Source organism: Notothenia rossii, assembly GCF_949606895.1.
Source record: "Notothenia rossii genome assembly, chromosome: 1".
Taxonomy (NCBI): Eukaryota; Metazoa; Chordata; class Actinopteri; order Perciformes; family Nototheniidae; genus Notothenia; species Notothenia rossii.
This window is the reverse complement of record NC_136912.1, coordinates 87,752,182-87,778,024: the sequence shown is the minus strand read 5'-3', so window position 1 is coordinate 87,778,024 and position 25,843 is coordinate 87,752,182. Positions and strand designations below refer to the sequence as shown.

At 43.5% G+C, this 25,843-nt stretch overlaps 1 protein-coding gene across 2 annotated transcripts in view; it reads left to right on the top strand.

Moving 5' to 3' along the window:
• LOC307014671 (CUGBP Elav-like family member 5) overlaps nucleotides 1-14,940 on the top strand; it is a 66,589-nt gene extending 51,649 nt beyond the window's left edge. The window contains exon 3 of one of the 2 annotated variants that reach the window (XM_079642736.1): nucleotides 14,118-14,940. In XM_079642736.1, coding sequence (XP_079498862.1) covers nucleotides 14,118-14,252 — 135 coding nt within the window. In that variant the 3' untranslated portion in view covers nucleotides 14,253-14,940. Of the gene's footprint in view, nucleotides 1-6,994; nucleotides 7,696-14,117 lie in introns of those variants that run through there. The other variant, XM_079642737.1, reaches the window with a different exon arrangement.
• The last annotated feature ends 10,903 nt before the right edge of the window (nucleotides 14,941-25,843 follow it).

Genomic DNA, 25,843 nt, shown 5'->3' with positions numbered 1-25,843 from the left:
CCTCTCCTCCACAAAATCACTGTAATTATCTGCAGCCTGCATGGGCACACTGGCTGGCAACAGGTGCCATGTGAATGCTAATCACCTCCCCCTTGGCCACATGCTATTCTTCTGCCTGGCCCCTGACAAACCAACTGTCACTGGCAGAAGGAAAGACACTCCAGAGCCGCACACTCCTTCAAAGCCGCATGAGCGTGGACAATAATTAGGCTGCCCAGAGATGTTAAGTTGTGGGATGTCAATTGTAGTTAAAATGTAGAGCTTTTGCTGAGCATGTACAGTGCGATGTGTGTGTGTAGGCATATGTGGGAATTATGGTATGGAAGCCTTTCCTCCGTATGGTAGAGTGTGTTCATGAGCTTAGTACACACACACACGCACGCACGCACGCACGCACGCACGCACGCATGCACACACCATGTATATATATACATTTCCTGGAGACTTATCCTAACCTTAACCATAACCAACACATGCCTAACCCTAACCCTAAACCTAACCAAGTCTTCACCCTAAAATTAATGATCCCCCTTATGGGAACCTCCATGTTGTCCCCATAAGGGAGGCAAGTCCCCACAAGTGACTTTGTAAACAGATTTAGGTCCCCACAAGTATAGTAATGCTAGGACACACACACACACACACACACACACACACACACACACACACACACACACACACACACACACACACACACACACACACACACACACACACACACACACACACACACACACACACACACACACACACACCGAGGGAGATTTGACATCAATCCATGGCATTAAATGAAGTGTGAAAAACAGGTCAGAGGACTTCCTGTCTTTATAAACAGCCTAAACGCCATCCAGATGTTCCATGCCTCTCCTGTCCCCATGAAATCTGCTCACGTCAGCGCTAAATGGCGAAATATAGCCCCTTTAAAGTGATATACACTAACTGTGGCAAGGACATCAGTTTCAGCTACCCCTGCTGCTGCACTTCGTCTATGCTCTGGAGTAGAAATGTCAGCTTTTCGTCCTGTATTTATAGTGCATTTCACCATCTTTGCTTGAGTTTTATCCCAATGAAAATTAGCAAAATATCTCTTTATTTCTACTTTTGCACATCCCTCTGTACCGGAGATCAGCTGTTATTTTTTTAGAGCTCATCTGACATAGCAGGGGTACTCAGGAGGACGATCACTGGCCCACTCACTGCCATGTAAATATGGATTGAGGAAGGTGAGGAGAGAGTCGGCTATCTCTAAAAAGCGTGTACAGCATGCATGCAGAACAGGATGCATTGCAAGAGCACATCGACAAGACAGTAGGATAACTGGGATGTAGTCTGAAGAGGTGGATCAGATGTCAACTGTGTCCACGGGGTTGAGTGTATCCTGGATGTTTGAGCCACCGTGCCCCGACTGGCTCCTCTTATTCAATGAATCTGAATGCCAGAACGAGGAGGCGTATTGATAAATGCTAAACATTTGACTGGCTTTTATTTTGACTGCATTACAATAACAACACAACTACTGGGGTCAGGTCAAATCAATAAATATATAAAAGGATGACGGCGTTTACTTTTTAAAAACCCTTGAAGCAGCCCCCCCCACACACTCTGCTCTACCCAAGTGATCCCTGGCCTCCTCTCAAATGGTCGTTAGACACACTGGCTCGACCTTTCCTTCTCCACTAAGAGGCAGACACATAAAGGACGACTGATTGTCCGCCCCCTCTCCCCCTGTTAACTCACCCATTATTCTGGACACAATCCTTTTGACATGGGGGCCACGTTCAATGTTTAATGCTGTTTGTTTTATATTCCTGCCTCATTTCCTTATATAACTATTTATGATGACATTCTCTGTACCTTCCATCAAATATTCATAAATGTCATTACTAATAACTTTCATGGATCATCTGAATTGATCCGTCCGTCTGCTTTTATCTATATGCTGCCCAGCATTGATCCATTGGTTTGGAGAATAGACAAACTTGCCTTGTATTTGGTTATGTTTGACAGGAAAGAAGATATACATTTGTGTGTGTGTGTTTCAGAACGTGTGTGTGTTCGGCATGCCACAGATGCATCATTCGATCAGGGAGTTCATCAATCTCTTGATTTGTGCAGTATTTCAGGTCTGCTTTGTGTATGAGCCACTGATCACCTATACTTCCTCCACACCGCTGATACATCTGCTCATTTCTTTTTAAATAAAGCTCGGTCCAGGTGCCTTTCTGTTACCTTGGATTTAATATTTTGAAACGTGTATCAGCAGGATACATTTTATTTCAGGAGCATCTTATGAACTAAATAATAATACACATTTAAATGTAATTCTCTGTAAATGAATATGTGCCTTGTGTGGTACAGTAGAGGTCCATAGACCCTCGCGTGATTCCTCCTCTACTGGTCTCCCCTGAAGACTAATGTATTCCTGTCTCTCAATGGTCCAAATGAAAAAGTCCAATGTCTCATTAATCATTCAAAGGCTAATTTCACTTACATGACATATGCATTACGTTACATGCAAAATGTATATATGACTCATTTTGCCAAAGATAACAGAAGTCATGAATTTCAATTGATATCCTTAACCTATCAATCTCTACAATGTTTTCATTCTTCTTGTTTCTTCACTCATCTTGTCTCTTCCTTATCTTACTCTTTAATAATATATGAAGCACTAGGGAATTATAAAACTGCATTTACTTTTTTAGTGTCATCACCATACTCTTATTTTAAAAGGCTTTGACTTGATGGACCACAGCATGGTTTCTTTTCTTTTTCCACTAAGGAGTTACACTGGTGATACGTGAAAAATAAATACTGTTATGGAATATAACTCTTATCTAAAGTTTAGCTTTTTAGACCGGCATTTTTTTTTTTTTAAATGGTCCAGTGTTGTTTATATTTATTTTGAGATATTTGCTTGAATCCGTTCTCATATAAGCACTGTAGTTTTTCTAAGTATTGCAGTAAAAAACGATGTCTCACTTATCAACTTACCAATGCCATTTCGGTTTAAAAAAAAAAAGATAATTACAAGAAGATGTTCCTGCAATGGGAGGACTTGAGTGAGCCTTATTGAAATGACAACAATTAGTTGTATCGTGCTCCTTGTCTGTTCCCCTGGATTTGCTGGCTGTCTGTTTTAATGACAGGCCCGAGCCTCAGAGTGTCTTTCTGTCTCCTGTCCGCCACCCGGACACAGAGATGAAAGATGAAATGGAGATTGTGACTGATGCAATTACGGCGCTGCTGATTGAAGGAGAGGCCAAATTATCACCGCCCTGATTGGGCTTTGTCTGGACTGAGAGCATGCCACGCTCTGATTAAAGCGTCGCACAAATGTGTGTGTCTGTGTGTTAATGCACGAGTGTGTATGTGTGCTTTGGACGTTAGACAGGCTTTGGATGGTACAACGGAATAAAGACACTTTGTCATTTTTGACCTTCCCACATGAGTGCGTCTCAACAGGAACATGATCTTTGCGCAGTTTAGTGAATCTGATCACAATATGTTTCATTTTGTGCTTTCTTTTAAGATCATTTTCGAATAGTAATCATTCCCTCTTAGATGCCGTGCTATAGTGATGCTTGCCCATTCAGCTCTTAATCGTTTGTATTCATAAAAAACGAATCATGTTCAGTTCATATCAGCTCATATTGAATTTCTGCTGCAACACCCCCTTTCACCACTGGAGGCCTCCTTTCCGTCTTTCTCTGTCTCTGTTCTTGACCTGCATTACAACATCATGCTGTTTCCATATATCTGTCTCACGGTGTCTGCGCATGTTATTTCTCATGGACCCCTTTTCTGTCTTTCCCCTTCCCCTCTTCCCCTCTTCCTCTTTTCAGCCTCTCTCACATCTCCCGCTCCACTCTTGCATCAGTCTTTTTCAAACAGCTTGTGTTCAGCTGAGCCCCAACTTCAAACATACATTTGTTTAAAGAACCGAAACTATCTCATGTATGAGAAAAAAAAAAAAGCCCCTGAGTCTTATTTGCCCAGCACTGCCACACTCTCGCCTTCCCTCTCTCCTTTTCTACATCCAGCCCTCCATCCGTCCCTCCCCATCCAAAATGCTGTTTGTTTATCATCATTGGAGCATTCTAGCTCCAGGTTGTTGCTTCAGAATTAGCAGCCTGAATCGCGGCAACACCAATGAGTGAGTGCATGCGTGAGCAGCGGTGCTGTTGGTTCATTTCTGATTTCACAGGGAGTTGCTTCATCCCTGTGGCTGATCCCAAGAGCCAACGGTTAGCTGTAGACTATCCCAGCCTCACTGCATGGAAACATGGAGGTAGCACACATCATGTTACTCTCCCCCACCCTTTTTCTACATAGGACCGACTTGCAAGGCTTGACTGTCTCTCAGCAGGGGGCTGATCCCCCCGCCATCAAACAATCCTCCTTTTATCTTTCCCTCCGTGTTATGATCAGTGCTGTTGGAGACTATAATACAAGGCCTTTAAATAATTACACACAGAAGTCCTCCAGAGCGGCCGAATGGGGAGCTAGGGCTCAGGGAAATGTAACCCTTTGCCTGCACATCACGTTATTCCTCCTTAAAGCAGGCTGCTGATTGGCAACGCTGTGATCATCTTTTATGTGTGTCTCTGTGCCCATGTGAATGTTTAAAACCGTGGCTGATGTAATCTGTGGGAAAAACAGATATCTCGTGACACTGTATCTGGCTGGAGATCCCCAGGCGTTATCTGTAAAGGAATCTGTCAGCAGAGAGAGCTCTGAGCGACGGCTTCTGAAGAAAAGAGGATGATCCTTACTTAAAAGTTTATGCAGATCAGAGGCTGGGTTTCTCTTTCGATGGGCGTTAGAAAGAAACAATTGCGTAACTTTTAATTTCATTCCTTTTTTTCCCCTAACAGTCTTCAACTACTTTCATATTAAATAAATGCATTGGACATCATACATTGTGTTGGGAAAATACTGAATGTTCCTTCTATATCAGAGTAGCACATGATAACAGAGGCCCTACGTAGCTGTGCACGTCAGTTTGCTATCCTGGCTCCAAAATGGTGGAATGAGCTCCCCATTGAAATCAGGACAGCAGAAAGTTTACACATCTTCCGGCGGAGACTGACAACTCATCTCTTTCGACTCCACTTCGAGCGATAGAATTGCTAACAAAGCACTTATATACTAATAAAGGGCTGGCTTATCTAAAGCCAGTTCAGTAGCACTTGAAATGTTTTGGCTCTATGAATTCTGATGTACTTATATGATTCTGTTTTCTTCAAGTTTGTATTTTCTTTGTCGAATGCACTTATTGTAAGTTGCTTTGGATAAAAGCGTCAGCTCAATGCAATGTAATGTACGTAGCCGGATGTATGACTACATGGATGACGCTCATGAGACACTGTGTTGAAGTTATGATGGCTATGTTCTAAGATTGGCATGATGACACAGCCCGTAGACAGATAGGCATAATGACTGTCATGTTCTTTGCTTACGCAGACCTTGGCTAATCTGAACTAATGTCCGAATACTGCTTTGAACCAGTATTCTTCCATCTTGTGACTGTAACACCCTCTCTTGTATAAGCATCTGAAGGACACTGTTCTGGGTACTATTTGTCCCACGCAGCCCTGTGTGTGATGACTACCTACATTCTTGCAAAGATAATAAATACATGTTTCCTGTTATTGAAGACCAAGCCGGTGACGAGTGATATTTTTCTAACGCATTAAGATTGACTTTTACATTGGATCCAATTATTTCATTCAAAGGTGAATTATGAGAATAGCTTTCTGCTTCTATGTGGTGCTACACATTCTTGTCTACACAGTGTTAGGTGAAGCAAGAGTGACAAAACCTAAACATATCTAAAACTATACATAACTTTTCAACTTATTTTTACTTTGCCAACAAGCATCAAAGTACACAACTCTTTATTCTTCAAGCTACAGCTGAAAAAACAAGTCATAAAAGTAGCACTTGCCCACTAAATTAAATCATGTAGAACAGCTATATATGGTTACTGTACCATCAATAGTCAAGCTGTGAATCTCACTCTCACCTGCCAAGTGTAGGTTTCTTTGGAAAAGGGTGCTGGGATTTTGCTTTGCCCGGGCTCCCACTGATGTATATACGTCTGAAGAAGCTTGGTGGATGGAACCTAGCTCACAGCTTGAGTCCTGTTAATGCAGATGGCTGCTTCTGCTGGCGTATGGGCAGGGTTTATGTGCAATGCCAATGAATATGTATGTGTTTAAAGCACATTTGTGGTGGGAGGCTCCGTTGGATATGAGAACAAGACTTTGACTCAGAGCCTTAGTGAGTGTCAGGGGTGTAAGGGGCACTGGAGTGCGGCTTAAGGGGGATGAGGATTCCTATTCACACTGCTTTATGGCTTAAAATGTCTTTGTCTTTATCACTGGGACACCATACACACTCTGTCAAAGGGGGAAGTGAGTTCATCCTTGTTTTAAACTTTCAATATTATTTATAATATGGTGAAGGAAGTAGGGGAAAGCAAGTTAGTATGATATGATATGATATGAAACTGAAGAAATTGCCCAATTCAAACCAATTTAAAAGAACACACGCACATAGCATAAGTACATGACAACATTAGCTATACAACTTAGTCGCTCAGCCAAGTCATAGTTCTCACACTAACACACACATCAATATTTAAATGAGGTCTTTGTATACTTGAACTTTAAATACGTGTCTGTCATGTTGCGGTGTTGCTCTTCACTAAGAGAGCGTGAAAGAATAAATTACTCTTTAGGATCGTTTCTATAGAAGTGTCAGATTGCACTCAGGGCAGCTTTTTATCACTTTATGTGTTAAAACCACCGAGGAAATGTTGAATCGATTCTCGGAGTGGAGATTGCACACTTTGATTGCAATAGTGTAATAATGGAGTATGCTTGTACTTCCCTATTGAGCATGTACTTTATAACTTACAAGGCCACCACTAATCAAATTCTCTCTTTCTCTCCCCATGCCATCGCCTCTGGTGCATCTCCAACATCAGGTAAGGAATTATTCTATCATTCAAGCAATCAATAGCAATATGGCCTGTAGCTAGCTGCACACCGACGCTGTCTACACTCAGAGATTTAGATGTGTGCAAATGGCAGCGGTGATATTTTACTCACAACACCAAACAATATTTTCAGAGCCCAGGTGGAGCAGCATAGTAAATCCACCTCACTTCCTTTGTTTGGATCTTTTATCAAGACCGATACTTCCCACGTAATGAAAGCAATTTGGCAAGAGCTGTCGCTGTGTGGTGTCCTGGGAGGCAGCTAAAGATGCTCCCGGTGCAAACGGCTCAGTGCTCGACTCAGGCAGCTGTACGGCTGCTGCTGCTGCCGGTGTGTGGTGCGTCTCTTCAGCCCGCCTCTGACAGCTCCCCCCCACTTTATGACAAATGGCGGGGCGCAGAGCGGGCTAACAGGGAGGTAACGCTTGTTGGTTCATTAGGAGACCGGGTCACCACAGGCTCAGGACCAGGCATTCACTGCTCTATGATCCTGGTTCGGGGTGATGGGTACCTCTCTCTTATACATGCACAAACATATATACATTGTTCCTATAATAAGATGATTAAATAAGATATCCTTTATTGATGCTCAAATGGGAAATGTGTTGGTCACAGCAGCATTTTGAAGCAAGGCATTGCACATCATTTAAAAATAAACAAATAGAAAATCTCAAATAGACAAGAAAACATACAGTAATAACAACACAAGATGACTGTGAAGATAACAATCTAAAGACTGTCAAATAAAAGCTATCAAGGCTTAAACTACAGCTGACAAAATGTAAAAGTAGGATAATATTGACATTAAGTGTGCAAGGAATGGCATATTAAAGGAATTATAAATAATCCCTTTGCTGTGTCGTCCATTCATATTTTGGTAACCCCTTTCCCCCAGAAAAAGTGACCAGCATTCCCGAAGAAATAAGCGTCTGACCTTTTGACCTTGCCCTAGAGTAGTGACATGGAGTGCCTGTGGGGATTAGCTGCCATTAGATGGATGATCCAACCTTAAATGCCTTCACTTTTTAATCAAAAATGTCTTCATTGGCAGCTGCGAACATCCCAACACCCCTTATAGCTCATCCGTGCAATCAATAGGCAGACTCGCTTTGCCATTCTGTCCCCCATTTGCTCAGTTGCAGCCCCCCACCCTAAACTCTTCTTCTTTGTATCTCTTAGTCAGTCACACACTCTCTCTCCATCCTAACTAAGGGCTCTCACAGGGCCACAGCCCAAACTGCTGGCCCTGTCCGTCTATTAATAAATGGCATTAACCACCTGGCCCTTCAGGGACTATTCATTTTAAAGATGAACTACCTTAAAGTACAACACAATGCTGTCTCATTTTTACTGCTTCCTCATTACTGCTCAGGGCGGCTCAAGACTCATCACCGACCCTCCTCCCCCTCCTCCCCCTCCTCCGCCCTCTTATCCCACCATCCCTCTGTCTTATCTTCCGGCTTCATCCACTCCTTTTCCTCGCTGTCTTTTGGAGCAAAAAGCAACCAGAGCATTGGAAGCTAAATCAATAGCGGAACAAGAAAAATGATTATGATCACAATGGAAAGAACGTTGCCTTTTCTCCAGATGGATTTCTAATTTTGCTAAACTCCCATCACCTCAATGGTTTTGGCCTTTGAATAACCAGACGTTCAATTCCCCATCTCTGTAAATGCACTTACAGAAATTGTGATGATAAATCTAAGCCCTCACCCTAAAGTGTTTTATACTTATATAATTACCATAATAATCAAGTTTATTGTGGAGTGGCGTTCTATGCTGTACCATGGGTGTTTCATTCATAGCAATTACCGTTATAAACGTGTTACAGTGACTGTAGCTGCACAACAAGCTGCCTAGGCCAATTCAGTGTGATCCACGACAACGGGGTACACCTCGGCTTTAATTACTCAGTCTAAACAGGCTCCAGTATTACGGCCCGTCTACACTACAGGCATGAAAAAATCTTGAAGCTGGGCGTGTCTGAAGCTTGGCGATTTTTTGTGAGCAACCAATCACATCAATCTCCCGCCCCCGACATACAAAGCAATAGTAATGTTAAAACGAAGTAAACTGGATATAAACTCTCCAAACAGGCGAAAACCTACCAGTTTCACCCACTGTCTCTGCCACCTCCCTCCATGCCTGGTTCCTCCGGTTTGTATCCCGGTAAATAGTTCCGGTCGTAAAGAACCGGGTGATTTGATACCGTAATATCTCGTTTGGAATATGAGGAAATGAACTGCGGTCTGGCTCTCCCAGCTTGCACGCGGTTTCATTGGCTGCGCTTGCACTGGCGGGATTTGCATAAACGGAATTTGATTGGCTGATGCCAAGCACCGAGCCTTAACATTGTTCAACTTTTGATGCCGATAGATGCTCGTGATGCTTGCAAAGCCATGCCATGCTCCCCACAATGCAGTTCGGCGAAGATTAAAAATCTTCTACGTCACCCCATTCAAGTGAATGGGCGAAGCGTTGAAAGCATTTTTTGATGCCTGTAGTGTAGACGTACCGTTATGCTTACTAATTCCACAGTGGACAGCTCATTTCAGCTTCAAAGATATCACTAATGTGTCAAAATGGGAAAAAGGAAACCACATCAGCTATCTTTCTCATTTACTCAACAGTATGTTTTTAAAGGGTTTTCCCCTCACTATTACTTTTTTTCTTGTTATTGTAGAAGATGTATCAGAATGCTTGGAATCATTGCACACGTCTTCCCTTGTGTCTGAATGTCAAAATATTTGTCACAGGTTTGTTTTAGAAGCCTGGCAAACGGGTAAAGGGAAGGTTTGAAGACGTGGAGGAACAGCCTCATTATGCTCACCAAGCCGCACAGTTATTCCGTATGAAGTGGAGATAAAAGCACGAGAAAAGAAGCTGAGAGCAAGACGAAATAAAGAACATGGGGGGAAAAAAAAGATGAAACTTGAAGGAAGAGAAATATGGAAAGAAAAGAGGGCTGGATCAAAAGAGTAAGGGGGAGGAAGGAGGGAAGGAAAGCACCATGTGTTTCTAAAAAGAAGAAGCACAATACAAAATGAAAGATCACATTTATAGCATGAGATAGTGACTCCAACGGTATGACTGGTTTATCAGCTGAGCTTAATGGTTCAACGTCTGTCTTTCACTCTTTCTCTCTGAAGTCTCTAAGACAATTTGAAATTACTCCATGCTGATACGGCTAATGTTAATTAAAAGCTGAATGCTTAGCCCTTATTGTGAGCTTATGTTTGAAGCTTAAGGCTACTTCTTTTGGGACATTTCTTTTTTGTCTTAATGTGTTTTCGGATGGGATTTCAGTGCAGGCAAAGTTTGTGTTGTGAAACGCAGCTTTTTGCCTGTGAGCAATGGGTTCAATTCTAGCTGTGACAGCGGTGTCCGCACCAGATTCTGTGTCGCAGATATTTGAATCCATCATTCTTACGTGCCCCACTAACATCTGACTTTTGACCATTGACTTTTTTTCCCTTTTTTAAGAGAAAAGTGTGTCTGGTAAACATGAAATTCTGTAAAGAAATGTAGAGCCTCTCCACACAATGCAAAGAATATTGTTGCACACTTCCATGTCCAGCGCTTTTCAAGGAAGTATATCAATGGCGTGACAATAAGAGAACTTCACACACTGTTCAGTGGGAATGCATTTGTTAGGATTACATATTTTATATGAACCACATCTCCTCTTTATTTCTTCACTTTATTTATCTGTTTGTGTTTGTTAAGGACACCCACCTCTGGTAACAGTCGTGAGACGGTGTGCAGCTCAATGAAAGCAGCTGCCTGGCGTGTCTTTGAAGCCTAGTTCAGAGGCATACACGTGCTGCTAGCTCACTGACGTACATTCCTCCACCTGACACTCCACCAACCCCCAAACACACTAGATGGTAGTCATGCAAAGCAATCATAAAGACTGCTTGTATACAGACACTAATTCCCATGCTCTGATGCACATGCATGTAAAAAGCACACACACACAGGCTTTCCCCAGGTAGGTGGTTTCAATCTTGACACTGTCCCGACATCCTTCAAAGACTTCACTGGCTCTGTTTCACTCCTGTCTTGTCTGTCTGTTCTTCTTGACAGATGTACTGTATACTTCTGTTGAACTACTGAGTCGAAAAAAACCACTCTGTTTCTTTACTATGATGCGTCAATCATAATCGCTCAATAAGCCATCTGGCATGCTCTTGGCAGTGGCTAGTATTTATGGATGTCATAATTATACTAAGATTGTATGACTCATTATTTGGCTAGAAAATGGGCGTCCTTCTTATTCTTTGCCTCCTGTGGTTTCTTTAACCATCCAACAAGCCACGAAATCTGGAGTCAATCAGGAACATAATTGTACTGAACCCAGAGCCTTTAACAGCGCACAGAAATTGGTGTTACAATGTTATGATTACATATTTACACAAATGTGACCATGAGACCACATGACAGCTGTATTTAGAGCCAACGATGGATAAAGAAGGAATGATTTGACACGTCCAAAAGCTATGTGGACTCACCAGGCTAACTGTAGATACAGTAGCTGCCCTGGTTTGACATTCTATCACGTTTGTATCTCCACGATGAATATGCAATCAACTCGCTCCCAAACCAGATGAAATGGCATCCAGTTGACTCTCATATCCTCCACATGCATGATGTGGCTTCCTCATAGTGAGTGTCAATGTGTGATGAGGGGGCTGTACCAACCCTTGGGATCTCGTCTGTGGTGAAACATTCAAGAGGAGTTGCCAGAGGAGTGTATTCAACACCAAGCTGTAAAATGAAGCTCTGGAAAAGCAATCTCCACTCACAGAGACCTATTGCTTTCATTACCATACAAGCTCTGTATTTTACTAAGACAAACATTATGTTGCGTTTCTTCAACAGTGGGAGCTTCATTTGCATTCCTCATACATGCATGTTGCGTACACAAAGTACCGGCATCTTTTTATTTCATTCTGAACCAATCATACATCATAAAGTGTGGAGCAGTTTGCTCATCCCACACATTAAATGAAGATAAATATATAGCATTAATTGTACAGTATCTGTGCTAAAGCCCCTGATTAATGCTTCTGTTTTCTAATTCTGATTTATGAGCACTTTATCAGCTGATAATCTTCAGCATGTGCTAGGTATGCTCCGATCGCCAATTTTGGGGCCGTAATCAGTATCGGACGATACCGATCGCCCATCCGATCGAGTGGGCGGGGCCTATGGGGATCTTCCATTTAAAGTGATGTTTAAAACTCAGTTAATGGTGCTCATTCACTAGAGCTTCCACAAACAACAACCAACATAATTATTACATTCAAATGATGTACATTATTCAAGTTTACATTAACTTTGGAGAATAACACGGGAGAAATTAGCGGAAGCGCTCTCTCTTCCTCTCTCCCCCTCTCCCTCCCCCTCCCCCTCTCTCTCTCTCCTGACAGCCTGTCAGTGTTTCATGCAGCTCACTGATCCAGTAATGAGTGACCCGACAGTGAACAATAAATATATGTATAACTATTTTAGCTAGTTCCAGAGGTAGATCAAATAGCTAAGTGTGTTAGGTCTAACTCTTAGTGTGTGTGTTGCTCCGCTCACCGGTCCGTCACAGCGGGCAGAGCTTCAGGACTTCTGCTTCACACACGTTGCATACCGCTATTTTATTCTCATTTTCGGACACCTTAAAATAATGCCAGACCGGTGAAGCCATGTTGGCGAGCTTGTTTTGCCGCGCACAGAGAAAAGTGTCATGTATTTTACGTCATGGGATCGGCTCTCCACCGATCGATCGACAGAGAGTGAATATCGGCCGATAACGATTGGTGGTCGATCGATCGGAGCATCCCTAGCATGTACATTGTTCTTTCTTAAGCTCTACGTGTATGAGTGTCACTGAATGCACCACACAGGCTTTGAACAGATGGAGAAGATCCAGGTGTATCTGGAGAGGTGAGTTGGTGAGCAGTTAGCGTTTGTTTAGCTAATCAGACAAATGAGTGTCAACCTAGGTGCGAAGCGTGCGACACAGAGGAAACTCCACAGCCAATCCCACCCGCATCTAACACATGACATTTCTACAATTAAACATCGACTGATGCCCTGACTGATCAAGGTCACTGGGCCAAGGTGAGACCCAGTTATCAGTGTCACATTGCTTTACGGCTCCTGTCCCATTCTGACCCAAAGGTCTCCCTCTGCATATCCCTCTGCTATTACACCTTGTCGCCTACATTGAACCTGTCCTCATCGGAAAACCATCAACTTTGGTTTTGCTTTAAACTGCTATGTTTTCCTGACAAGCCAGACGTCCTCTTGTGGTCATGGAGACACTAGCTGCTGTTTTTGGTTGAGCCATATGTATGAAAGAAAAACATCAGTGACAGAACACATTTGTTAAAAAAAGATCTACGCAGTTGGAGCGTACAAGTTCCCTGCTTGTAAAGGTGGAGAACAGTATATGGTTGGCCAGGATAGTGACAGTAGGTCTTGGTTGCTCTTGCTAAATATAAACACGTCTGTCTGCTGGTTGGGTGTCTTCTGTCTTCTGTCTTCTGCCAGGCACACAGACCTGCTGCCAAAGGAGAGATGCAGGTTAATCAGACATGTTCCTTAGCATTAGAGCTTCACAACCTTTCACCACCACCACCACCTACCCTGATTTCCTCAGCCTGCCATCCTCTATCGGGTGGCTTTTGCGAGACCAAGTTGCTCAGCAGTAATGGAGATAACTGCCGTGTAATAGACTTTTTTGTCGTATCCACTGGTGTCAAAGTAGCATGGGTTCCCTGTGACATGGCTATTGATTCCTGATTGCGCCTGCTCACTAGAGAGGTTAGAGAGATAGGGACAGAGACTGACTGAGGGCTAATGTGCCAAAAGGGGAAGGCTGAAGGGTAGGGCCGGACCTGCATAGAGCTTTTGAATAACAGTCCCTTAAGAGCGACTGTCCTTAAGGTAAAAGACTCATTTCATTATAATGATTTACTGGAAACCCCTTCCTCTGTCCGTCTGTCATTGGCTGACTTTTTAGCAGCCTATTACTCTCTTGTGTTCTTCCACGCCGTTTTATTTTCTCTTGTTCCCCCTCCCACCCTTCTTCCGCCCTTCTCTCCATCTTTCTCAGCACCAGCCTATCAGAGAGAGGGTCGTAACTCAGGTCAGGTCCATAAAAGAGTCAGAATGGCGGTATGCATGGACCTTGCATCATAGGGTCAGCCTGGACTTCATTACCACAATTACACCGAGGTGGCCGGCGTAACGGGTGACTGCTCAACCCATTTGCTACCGTGTATTTCTTTAACCACTAAATGATTTTTCCAAACCACAAAATGCAGCAAGCTTCCATTAGACAGCCTGTTCTAAAACACTCTGTTAGTGCCGCCACGTTCACTGCCAACAACGAGCACCAAAAGAATGATTGCAGTAGAGCACACAAGAGCCAAATTGATATGTAGCAGAATGTTGCTGCCGGAAAAGAGGAACGAGCTGTAAATTACAGTCAGCAGCATTACCGTTTTTTAGGAGAATTTGGGTTGGCAAAAGTTTCAGAGACAATAGCCTCGACTAAATAAATAAATAAACAAAGCTAAGCCTAATCTAATATGTGAAAGCTTGTCAGAGGAATGGGGGGCTAGGAGGGAGAATATTGTACATGTGAAAGGCAATTGGAGGATTAGAGTGAAAGGCCAGACAGGGAGAGAGAAAGCAGCAACATAATAAAGGCATAGCAGCTGTTCAAAAGAGGACAAGAGCGGAGAAGGAAAGAGTGGGAGAGGGAGGAATTGAGAAAGAGAGAGATTGCGGGAAGACTGGAGACTGTATTTTTAGGAATTAAAGATTTACTGAGTGGCATGAGAGCAGAAGCAAAGAGAGAGAGAGAGAGTGAATTGGAGAGAAGAATAGACACGGTTGATCATTTTAAAAGGCCGGGGTGCAAGCATTTTTTTTTTGTCCTTGTCATTTTAATCTGGGGTTGGACCGCATGTCTCTATCGAGGCGATGTAGGGAGAGTAAGCAGGCAAACCACACACACACACACACACACACACACACACACACACACACACACACACACACACACACACACACACACACACACACACACACACACACACACACACACACACACACACACACACACACACACACACACACACACACACACACACACACACACACACACACACACACACACACACACACACACACTAGGAGGCAGACATTTCAGTGTGGTTTCTCATAACTGTTCTGAGGGCTGTAAATGAGTAGCTGGAGTCAAAGATTGACCTCGGTGCTGTTAGGATCCGTCATTAATTCATAGAGCAGTGGACCCGGGTGCTTTCAGTGCACCAGGTGTGGCCTTGAACGATGCCTCATTTCCATTCTGGGGACTTTAAGCACTTAGGCTTGTTATGCCCAGGAGGGCTGTATGGTTGCGGTATGGAGCGGAGCAAGCAAATCAGTGTGTGAACCGAGGCACTATGACTCACATCTCACTGCTTAAAATTGAACAGGACCACGGGTACTATGGCCTCCACAGTCCATCTGAGATGCTTTGGTCTTTATTACTGACTTTTAGCACTGGCTGGGTAACTGATTTTTTGTAGCTTCATCTGGCCAGTGTGCCACAAAGAGCAGCCCCCTACTGATCACCCCCCCCCCTCCCTTCTATAAAATGGTAGCATTAATATGCACAAGCAGTATCTCCCCTTTCCTCTTTAGCACCTAATCAAACTTTATTCAGATTTGCACAGCTGTAGTTCATGTATTATGCAGCATTAATTGCTACTTCAATAGTCATTAATAAAGAGTTGGCCGGCCTCTGAATAAGCGATGATGCAGGAGGACGATGAGGTGCGTCAGAGACGGAGGGCAGGGAACATCACCTGTCATCTCCTACAATCTATGTCCTTCAAACGGTTATTTATTTCCCTATTGTGCGCCATATCATAATGTCAACGAGGAGGCACGTGTCAAACGTAATTATAGCCCGGGTGGCTTTGGTGAGCTGACTTTCATTCAAGAAAGTTTTTGAGGTTTGCTGGGTTCCCGGTGTGCCCTCTGTAGAAAATTATATTGAAATATTTGTTTGCACGGCTCAGTGGCATTTAATCTCCTGTTGTTTATCATTTTCCGCTTGATTTATTTCTTCACCTTCGCCTATTTATTGAATTTAATTACACCTCAAATCCCAATGCAAACCTGCTTGCTCTTAAGGTCTGAGAGAGGCGGCGGTGGAAGGAGGAAAGGGGAGGAGGATGGGGAGCAGTGTAGGGTATAAACCATGACTCAGACAAATGGCCTACTCTTTCCATAGACATACACTATGTGCCCTCTTTTAAGTTAAGCAAGCTCCCATGTCGACAAACACACACAGGCTTACACAAATTGGCTGTGGAGGTCAGTAAATCAGCCTCAGAGCGATCCAACGCGTTCTCTAAAACCCTGGCAAATGATCTGCAGTCTGTCTGCGGCCTCACTGATCACATAAAATATCGGCCAGTTAATTAGGCAGTAATTGTGCAATGTGCTCTCCTTTTTATGTGCCATGCATCGGGCCATAAAGAGGCCAGTGTGAGGAGGGCCGGGAGAGAGCACACCGAGGTTCATGCTATAACATCAGCCCATTCCAGGTCTACTATATGGCCAGAGGTCACATATATTTCTTTTTTGAAGGGGAGCGGAAGAGGCCCACCCCCTTGCTGTATTTCCCTGAAAGAGGCAGTCACTTTTACTAGCTGTGTGCATTTCACCCTCACGGTTGTATCAATAAATAAGTCATAGATAACAATGACAATATCTAAGTCAAGGCTTAAACTTCAGTAGAAAAAAACCTCAAATGTGCACTCAGATTTGAAGAGTAAGGCATTTAGGTAAAGATACAAAAAGACACCAACGTAGAGGCAGAGTTGAAGATTGAGGCATCATGTCGTGTTCACCTCTAAACCTTCGCTCCGTTTGACTTTTTGCTTGTAGAAGCACAAAACTTCCAGACAAGATTCTTTGTACATATTTGCTGAATACAGCAGTGAGCTGAGAGGATACAGCGGAGACTACGGAGCGGGCTGCAGGATTAATTGTGCTCTCTCCTCTCGTGATTGAATGAGTGTGGACAAGGTCATCAGGTTCACACATTAGAGAGGGGACATGCTTTATGCTTTCCATGGCAGGGATGTAAAGGGACGGATTTGACGATGATTTTTGTGTGTATGTCTGCCTGTGTGTAGCTAAACTGAAGTTCCAATGTAGAGCATGCACAAAATATGCTCACATGAGGACTCACCCTGTGCATTTCTCCATGTGCCTATTTCAATGTGTTTGTGTGCATGTGCACGCTCAGTGCCACAGGGCTAAGCGTGTGTGTGTGTGTGTGTGTGTGTGTGTGTGTGTGTGTGTGTGTGTGTGTGTGTGTGTGTGTGTGTGTGTGTGTGTGTGTGTGTGTGTGTGTGTGTGTGTGTGTGTGTGTGTGTGTGTGTGTGTGTGTGTGTGTGTGTGTGTGTGTGTGTGTGTGTGTGTGTGTGTGTGTGTGTGTGTGTGTGTGTGTGTGTGTGTGTGTGTGTGTGTGAGTCAGTCCTGTGCCGTGCTGCAGGGCCAGCAGCGCACAGCAGCGAGGAGATGTGACAGTGATGGCTCCTTAGCCTCGGGCCACAGCTGGGAGGCCGGAGACACACCCACGCAACTGACCTTCACCGTCACCACTGCAGCAAACACACACACATCTCACATACAAACACACAACTCACATTCGCACAACTTACACACAAACAGAATTCATCGACTCGCATGGGTCTATGTTTGTGCAGCTAAAGCATGAACTATATGAATGTAGTTTGTACATGTTGGACACATAAGGGCACAAGGACACACACACACACACACACACACACACACACACACACACACACACACACACACACACACACACTGTTCATTTTCCACCTACACACCCTACTTTTTCCTCCTCTCTCAGTGAGTCAGAGCTTATCAGGCAGGGCGCTGTGATTCACCAGCAGTGAGTAAGCTGCTTGCTGCATGCAGCTCTGTCTCTCAGACCAGCTCCATGTACTCATACTTCATTATCATCCATACTCACCCGCCTCACCCAAAATGTTTCATCTCACATCCCCAAACGCCTCTAGAGTGGCTTTCTCCCCCCTCGTCAGTGTCATTAGCCTCTGCTGCAATCAGCAAACTTTTCAGAAGACTTTCATTTAATTTTTTCATTGTTTTTTTTACAATACAACACGAGACCTGCAGCTGTAACTATCATCAAAAATAATGAAGAACAAGATTGTCTGACTAAAGGATATTGTACTCCACAAGGTTGGAATGACTCTCCTTGGCCCGCCGGCTTCTCTATACATATTTATGGCCTGGGTGTAGAGCCTACAGGTCATCGCGTTATGTGCTTGGTTCCTCTGTCAAATCAGTTGTCAGACTGAAGCCTGATGAGCCTGAGTGTGCACAAGGCAGATGGGGGGAATTAGAAATGTAACTTGAATTTCTGAACCGGCAAGATTTCAAGTCTCTTGTCTCTCTTACTTGTATTATTCATCTTAATGACAGGCAGCCATCTTGCAGCTTCATACTGTATATATAAAGCACAGCTGTAACAGAGAACAGTGGAAATGTAATTCACACTGTGAGACTTAAATGTAATGTAAAATGTATCATATCCTGATTTGCATATAAAAAAATCAGTCGGTGTACTTAATGATGCATTAAACCACATCTCACTCAATAGTTCAGCCTAAGCTTTTTTGGGCACGTTCCATAATCCTTTTCCAAATCCCGTTCACGCTCTTACACTGACTCAATATAAGAGCTAAAGTACATGATGCTAACATGTTGTATTAGCCCGTCCTCCATAGCAGTGATTCCCTGTTGCTTACTTTCAAAAGGTGTTCTTGGTGTGTTCTGGTAGAAGTGTCACAGTATACTAACAAGTTATTATTTTTAATGGTTAGGTAGTCTTTTACGCACGGCAGGGAAATATCTTTGATGGTACACAGCAGAACAAAGGAGGTTGGGCGGTAATAGGGCACAGGAGAGGAGAACAGGTTTTAATGGAGCAGAAAAGAAGAGATATGTTTTTCATCCTAAACAAAACAGTGCCAGCAGTGATTCCTGCGCTTTCATCGATTCGCTTCAATGAAAGTAAAGATGCAAACATGTTTTCCCTCTTTTTTTTTTAGATGCAAGTGTTCTTTCAGATGCTCTGTGCTGGGAACGAAAACACCACTAGACATTCATTGTAGTTCTCTGCTACCCCTTACGTCATATTCCTGTTGATAAAGTTAAAGTTATTATAAGGCAATTCTAATCTTGATTGCCCTGACCTTCCCTTTCACGTGTTATTGCTCATTTTCCGAAGAGGATCCTTGAAACAGGTAAAACTGCAGGGGAAATTCAAATGAATGACCTCCGATAGATGGAGGATTTGTCTTGTTCTGGGGGAAATAAGCTGTTAAGGATTAATGGACTTATAATAAGAAAGAAATAACTGCAATGTATCCGTGTTTCTACAAAACAGATGGAGTAAAGTAGAGCTGCATAAATTAGTGTTTTAGCTGAACATATTTCATATTTAGAAAAAGGAAATTCACTCATCCTGTATTGTATGTATGTTTGTGTACATTTGTGTAAGTTTGTGTTTTGTATTATATAATAAGAGAAATTCAGAACAGTAAACAGGGCAAACGACCATTGTTTAACTTTACTGTATGTACTGCATTAGCGTACACATGCACCAGGGGCACTACAACCTTTTTGTTAAAGGTCCACTTGTGACTTTTATACAAGGTCAATGGTCCGAATCAATGCCAGTAAAGTCAAAAAACTCTCTTTTCCTCCGTACCCAAATCTTTTAAAAACAGGTGTACAACGAGCGGATACGGATTTGCTGCCGACCTGACGTCAAATCGGCGGCGGACCCACAGAAAATTGCTATCAGAAACAATGCCTGACGTGTTTTGGACATAATCTCGTCTTTGTTTACATTAGCAAGACTCGCTAACACTCAGAGCTAACCTGTACTGTAAAGCACATGTGGAAGCAGGAAATAAAAAAAGGAACTCACCTTGTGATAAATCCGCAAGAGAAAAAGCATTTGAGCTCCATACTGTTTCAGAAATAATCTTTGATGTGGTTTAAAAAGGATGGCGTTTTATCACAGCAGAATTTAACTTTATCTCCGGTAGAATTCTGATCAGGCATTAGCTCCGCCTTTTTTTCAAGCTAAGTACCCAAAATCCGCATTTCTCTAACAGGGCTGCAAAAGAGGGGTATGAGCAGTATGAGGCATGGCTACAATGGGTGAACTGTTTGGTATTTTAAGAAAAAAACTTCACAGACATCTTTTGTATAGGTATGGCCCTACAATATATGTTTCAAATATAGCATGATAGGTCCACTTTAATTTACATCAGAATAAGAAATTCTTTCTTTTTTCTTTTTTAATAATTATTATTATTATTATTATTTTTTATAATGGGACACAGGGTTAATGGGACACAGGGTTCGGTCCGGATTGATTTGCACCTTGGTCCGGAGTTTGAGAAGCCCTGACATACACGGTTTTACTTGTGCATTGGTGTTTGGCTACATATGTGTGTGTGCACATAGTACATGCAACTGTCAGCACACTACAGCACTGTAGATCAGGTCCATGCAGCGCCATTAGATCTTTCTATGACATTTGATTTACACGAGCTGTCAGGCAGCCCTGTGGGGTCTCCTCTCTTCCTGGAATAACCTACACCTCCACAGCAAAAAGCATTGAAACGAAGACGTGAGGGTGGGAGATGCAGTGTGTGTGTGTGTGTGTGTGTGTGTGTGTGTGTGTGTGTGTGTGTGTGTGTGTGTGTGTGTGTGTGTGTGTGTGTGTGTGTGTGTGTGTGTGTGTGTGTGTGTGTGTGTGTGTGTGTGTGTGTGTGTGTGTGTGTGTGTGTGTGTGTGTGTGTGTGTGTGTGTGTGTGTGTGTGTGTGTGTGTGTGTGTGTGTGTGTGTGTGTGTGTGTGTGTGTGTGTGTGTGTGAGAGAATGGCTGAGGCAGAGCCCGGGGCCGACAGTTCCTGCAACACTCATGATTTACACACTCACCGAGCCAATGCTGAAGGAAGGAATTAGATGATTAGCTACTGAAATATCTGTGTGTGTGTGACAAAGAGATATGTAGTGTGTATTTATGTGAGTATTGGGGGGCGTGGTGTACACAAGCCTTAAGATTGAGTGCAAGTGTATCATTTGGTCATTCCCACTCCAGTGGTAGTGAAAAAGTGAACCCTCTGCCTTACTCCAGTTTTCCTGTGGTGGATTAGGGACAAGCTGTGTTTGGCGTAAAGCTTCATCCATTCACAGAGCGCTGAGCAGCGAGCTTTTTTGTTTGTGTTTCCTTGCTGTAATGATGAGATGAATGGAGAGAGGGAGAGAGTGGGAGAAAGAAAGAGGGAGAGAGAGAGAGATTTCAAGGCTAATGCCTGGGGGGATGTCAGACAAACCTGTGTATGTGTAATAACCACGGAGGTTAAAATGCTACACTGGCACTAGAGATGGCTGCCAAATATTTTGACATCCACTCTACCTCCTCCGCACAGCTGCTGCTGCTGAGGTTGAGGAAGAGAGGGATGATTTACAACGGCGAGAGAGAGAGAAATTGATTAATGTGAGTGAGAGGAGGGAGAGACTAGAATGTGAACGAGTGTGGGCAACGGAGGTGTTGATGTACAGTCAGTAAGAGAGATAGAAAGAAAGAGAAAGCTGCCTGCCTGCTATGCCCGCCTGTCTGTCTCCCTTGATTTCTTTCTCCCAGCGCCCCGCGCCTGAGGATGCGTCCATAGTGCTATTTGTTTCAAGGTTGTTCTAAATGTGACTGATGTGTACAGCCAACGTGCTGTTTGCTTTGCCTTCCTTCAGCTGCATGCAAAAAGACTGTCATACCGTATTAAATGTGGCGGGAAAACACGCAGCACAAATGACGCCGATGGACTTTGCAAACAGGGTAAACCTAACCTCATACAAGGGTGAGTGTTTAATGGCGTATTCAGATTTCCACATCCTTGTAAGCTGTTTAACGCTGCTACAAAACTCAGTGATGGGCCGCGAGATAGGTCACTTGATGCACAGTGTTTATTACCAATTGAAATAGGGGGGGAAATTGCTTTTCAGCAGATAGGACACTTTGTTTGTTTGTGTATGTATCTCAGTGTGCCTGTATATGTGCGATGCCTGCATAACCCCCCCCAGGGGCTGTATATATAGATTGTGTCTCTCATCTTCTCTTTTTTCTGGTGTGTATGGATAAATAACTCTTGTTCCCTTTTAGATTAGCCGTGACCTTTCGACCCCCCCCCCCCCCCCCCCATATATGCACCTAGCAGGCCCTTACAACCCCTATCCCATGATTGCATTGTGAATCCTTCACGGTAACAAATGTCAACTTCATTGATTGGCCATCTTCGCCCAAAATAACAGACATCTGAAATAAGGGGGGGGGGGGGGGGTGCTGCGTCGGTGGGGTCCCCGGGCTGTGCTGAAAACACGTGGCGTGAGAGATTGCAGAGACTATAGAAAAACCTTACTCATTAACTTCCACAGCCCCAAGATTTCATGGATTAATCAATGCTAACCTACTTTATCAAAGACACTTATCTTCCACGTACAGAAATCTATGCATGTCCCTGGCCAAGAGGTCGATAGCAGGAAATATTTCACGTTGCCCACCCTTTTTCCATGACTAATTCTCCCTCTCTCCCTCCGTCTTCCTCACCCACTGCATCTGTGTCTCCTCTTTTGCCTAAAGAGTGTCCTTGGGATGGGAGTGTGCGTGGAGAGACCCATATCAGATAACTTATTGGTTCATTTTGCCCATCTCTTTCCAATAATGTGTAACATTACCAGTGTTATTAGATAGGAGATTAATGGCGCTTGGCCCTGCTCCTCCTCTTCAGGGTGGGACCTAGAGGAGAAAAGAGAAAGGAGAGAGGGTAAAGAGGGAGGATGTGAGGTGAACGGGGAGAGGGAGGATGGAAATGAGTGAATCCTCTTTGACTCTGGAGGCCTTAATGTGGGACTTAGCCCTGTAGTTAGAGGGTGATCTCGTGGAGTTGAGTGACAGACAGCGAGGCCCTGAACTTCTCTATCCGTTTCCCCTTTACCCCTCCTTCGCCCCCACTCTCCCCTCTCCCTCTCTATCTCTCCATCTTCCTGAGTACTACTGTTCAGCAGCCTTTGATCCTCCTGCTTCACATCAATCAATGCAGGCAGCAGAGAGAAGAGAGGGATAACTCCTCTTCCAGCGCTTCAGGTGCCATGTCAGCCAGGGTTCTGATGCTCTGTTTATTTATTCACTTATGTATGTATTTATCAGGCAGCCCCGCTTCTCTTCTTCCCGAATACGCACTCAAAGTACTTTCAAGTTATTTGATTTCACCAGGGTCATAATCCCGATGTTCAAAAACAAACTGAATCACGACTGCTTCATAAGTCTGAGCGGACTTCCTGTCTGTCTCTCTTTTTATATTTTCTCACTTTATTCTGACTCATCCCCCCTGCTCCCCTCTCTGCACCCTATCTGTTGTATGGAGTAATAACTTGCTCATTATTGGATGTAAGAAATATCTACTAAGAGATTATGCCAGATATAAAAAGCTCACAGGTGATGGGAGTCAGAACCTCTCTGCATCCGTAATGAGGCCGGGGGATTGGAAAGCACGCTCCGCAGAGCCTGGCTTCCTCCAGCAGCCCTGCACTGAGCCGAACTCAGCTCAGCTCAGGGGGGAGGGGGGGGGGCAACACGGCCCAGCCAGGCTCATCTCGGCCCGGCTCAGCTCAGCTCGGCTCTGCTTGGCCTTGGTTTGTGTAATTATTGCATTTACTGCAAGCTGTTGCTCTGTCAGTCATTAGGGCTTGGGAGTTAGGGTTAGATGTTGATGAGGCCCAGGGAGAGCCCGTTGACTGAAAGGGTTTAGCCAAAATGCAGAGGATCGCTTGAAGGAAGATTTGCATGTTTAATGGGGCTTTCTGGACGGAGAGGGGCTATTTTCATTTAACATTTTGAATAGGACTTTGTGGGGATTTTTGGATGGGGGGGGGTGGATTTTTGTTCATTTTTTAATGAGTGGGGTTGGGCGGGATGAGTAACATTTAACTCAACATTCCTGTTTTCGTTCTTCAATGAAACAAATAATTGTTCAATAAAATAATAAAAACTTGTTCTGTACTTAAAAAAAAGGAAATTCAAAAAAGAAAAAATCTGTTGAAATGCCATGTTTTTTTGTTTAATTGTGCATCGAATATTTCCAAAATTCCCCAGCTTAACTTCCCATGGAAACCTTCCGGAAATTTACCGGAAAGTTTCCGCCCCTTTGCTAACAGTACATCTCTCCTCTCAGTTTTAGTCCACCAATGTGCCTGCCAAGAACTCTGCCAATTATATCCAAATACATCTTTCTTTCTCTCTGTGACAGGCTCTGTGTTCAATAGGTGGCTTATTATTATTTCAGGTTGATTTAGGCTCTGGTCTTGTTTTATTTGTCAGTCTCATGTTTGCCACGTCAGTATATGCTAGTTTTATTGCCAATTATTGTCACTTGGAAAGCAGGCTGTTCTATTTTGTTTAATCTGGAGATTGCCTGTATGTACTCCTTTACCACCTACCAATTTATCAGGAATTGCTTTTAAAGATTCAAATTCTGCTGACAGTTCCCATTCTTAACGATTCTTGAATCTGATTTTACAAAGGGACGATCTCAACTAAAGTCACATTCTTACTTCCCAGCAACAACTTATCTTTACATCTTTTTGCACACCCCAATGTGTCATTTTCTTTATTTTACAGGTAGATGGGATTGTGCATTTTGGATTAGGTTCTAATTTGGAAAACCACATTTCTACTCCCAGCCTAATCATCCAGTGTGCAGCTTGTTGGAGAAAGTGTGTTCCACAGAGTGTGAGCAGGAGAGCAGACACAGAAAGTCTTTCCCCACCACAAGAACAGCGAAGGGCAAATGTTTGAATCATTTAAAACTCCAGAGACACAGATCTGTTACAGTGGCCAATGGCAACGGGGTCTGTCTGTGGCACGCCTTGGGCCATCACTACTCCTTTCTTCAACTCCATCTCTCAATCTCTCCATTCTCTCACTTAGTGGCCATGGAGGAGCAAGAGGAAAGGTAGCAGTTAAGAAGTGTTGGGCTCCGAAAAGGAAAGTGAATCGTAACAGAAAAAACATATTACCAAAGAGAGGATTTAGGTGGAAATGGAGATGAAATTATGAACAGAAGGTAGAATTTCAAATTATGAAATGAATGGCCGTGTTATAAAGGGCATACAGACTCTTTTACTCAACTATACAGAGTGAGAAGTTTCTTTTTTAGGCCTTTACTTGGTGTTCGTTACCCTCTTGGACCTGTGGGGACTATTAAATGCCAGTCCTATTTAATTGAAGAAGAAAGAAAACTTCACAACATAATTTAAGGTCATTCAAGGCAACTGCTATCGACACACACACACACACACACACACACACACACACACACACACACACACACACACACACACACACACACACACACACACACACACACACACACACACACACACACACACGGCAGGATAAACAACCACGTAGATAAAAAAATACTAACATTTGCCTCTCCCTCCTCTACACTGTATATCTCCCTTTCTCCCTTTTTGTAGATTTCTTCTACTTTCTCTCATGTGGGTTTGGCTGAAGGTTTGCCGATAGAGGAGTGTGTTTTTTTCTTTCAAGGTGTCACCTGGACTATCACATATTGATTGTGATGTTTTTATTAAGGAGTGTGCTTTGTGAGAAGCAGCTCTTGAACAGGAG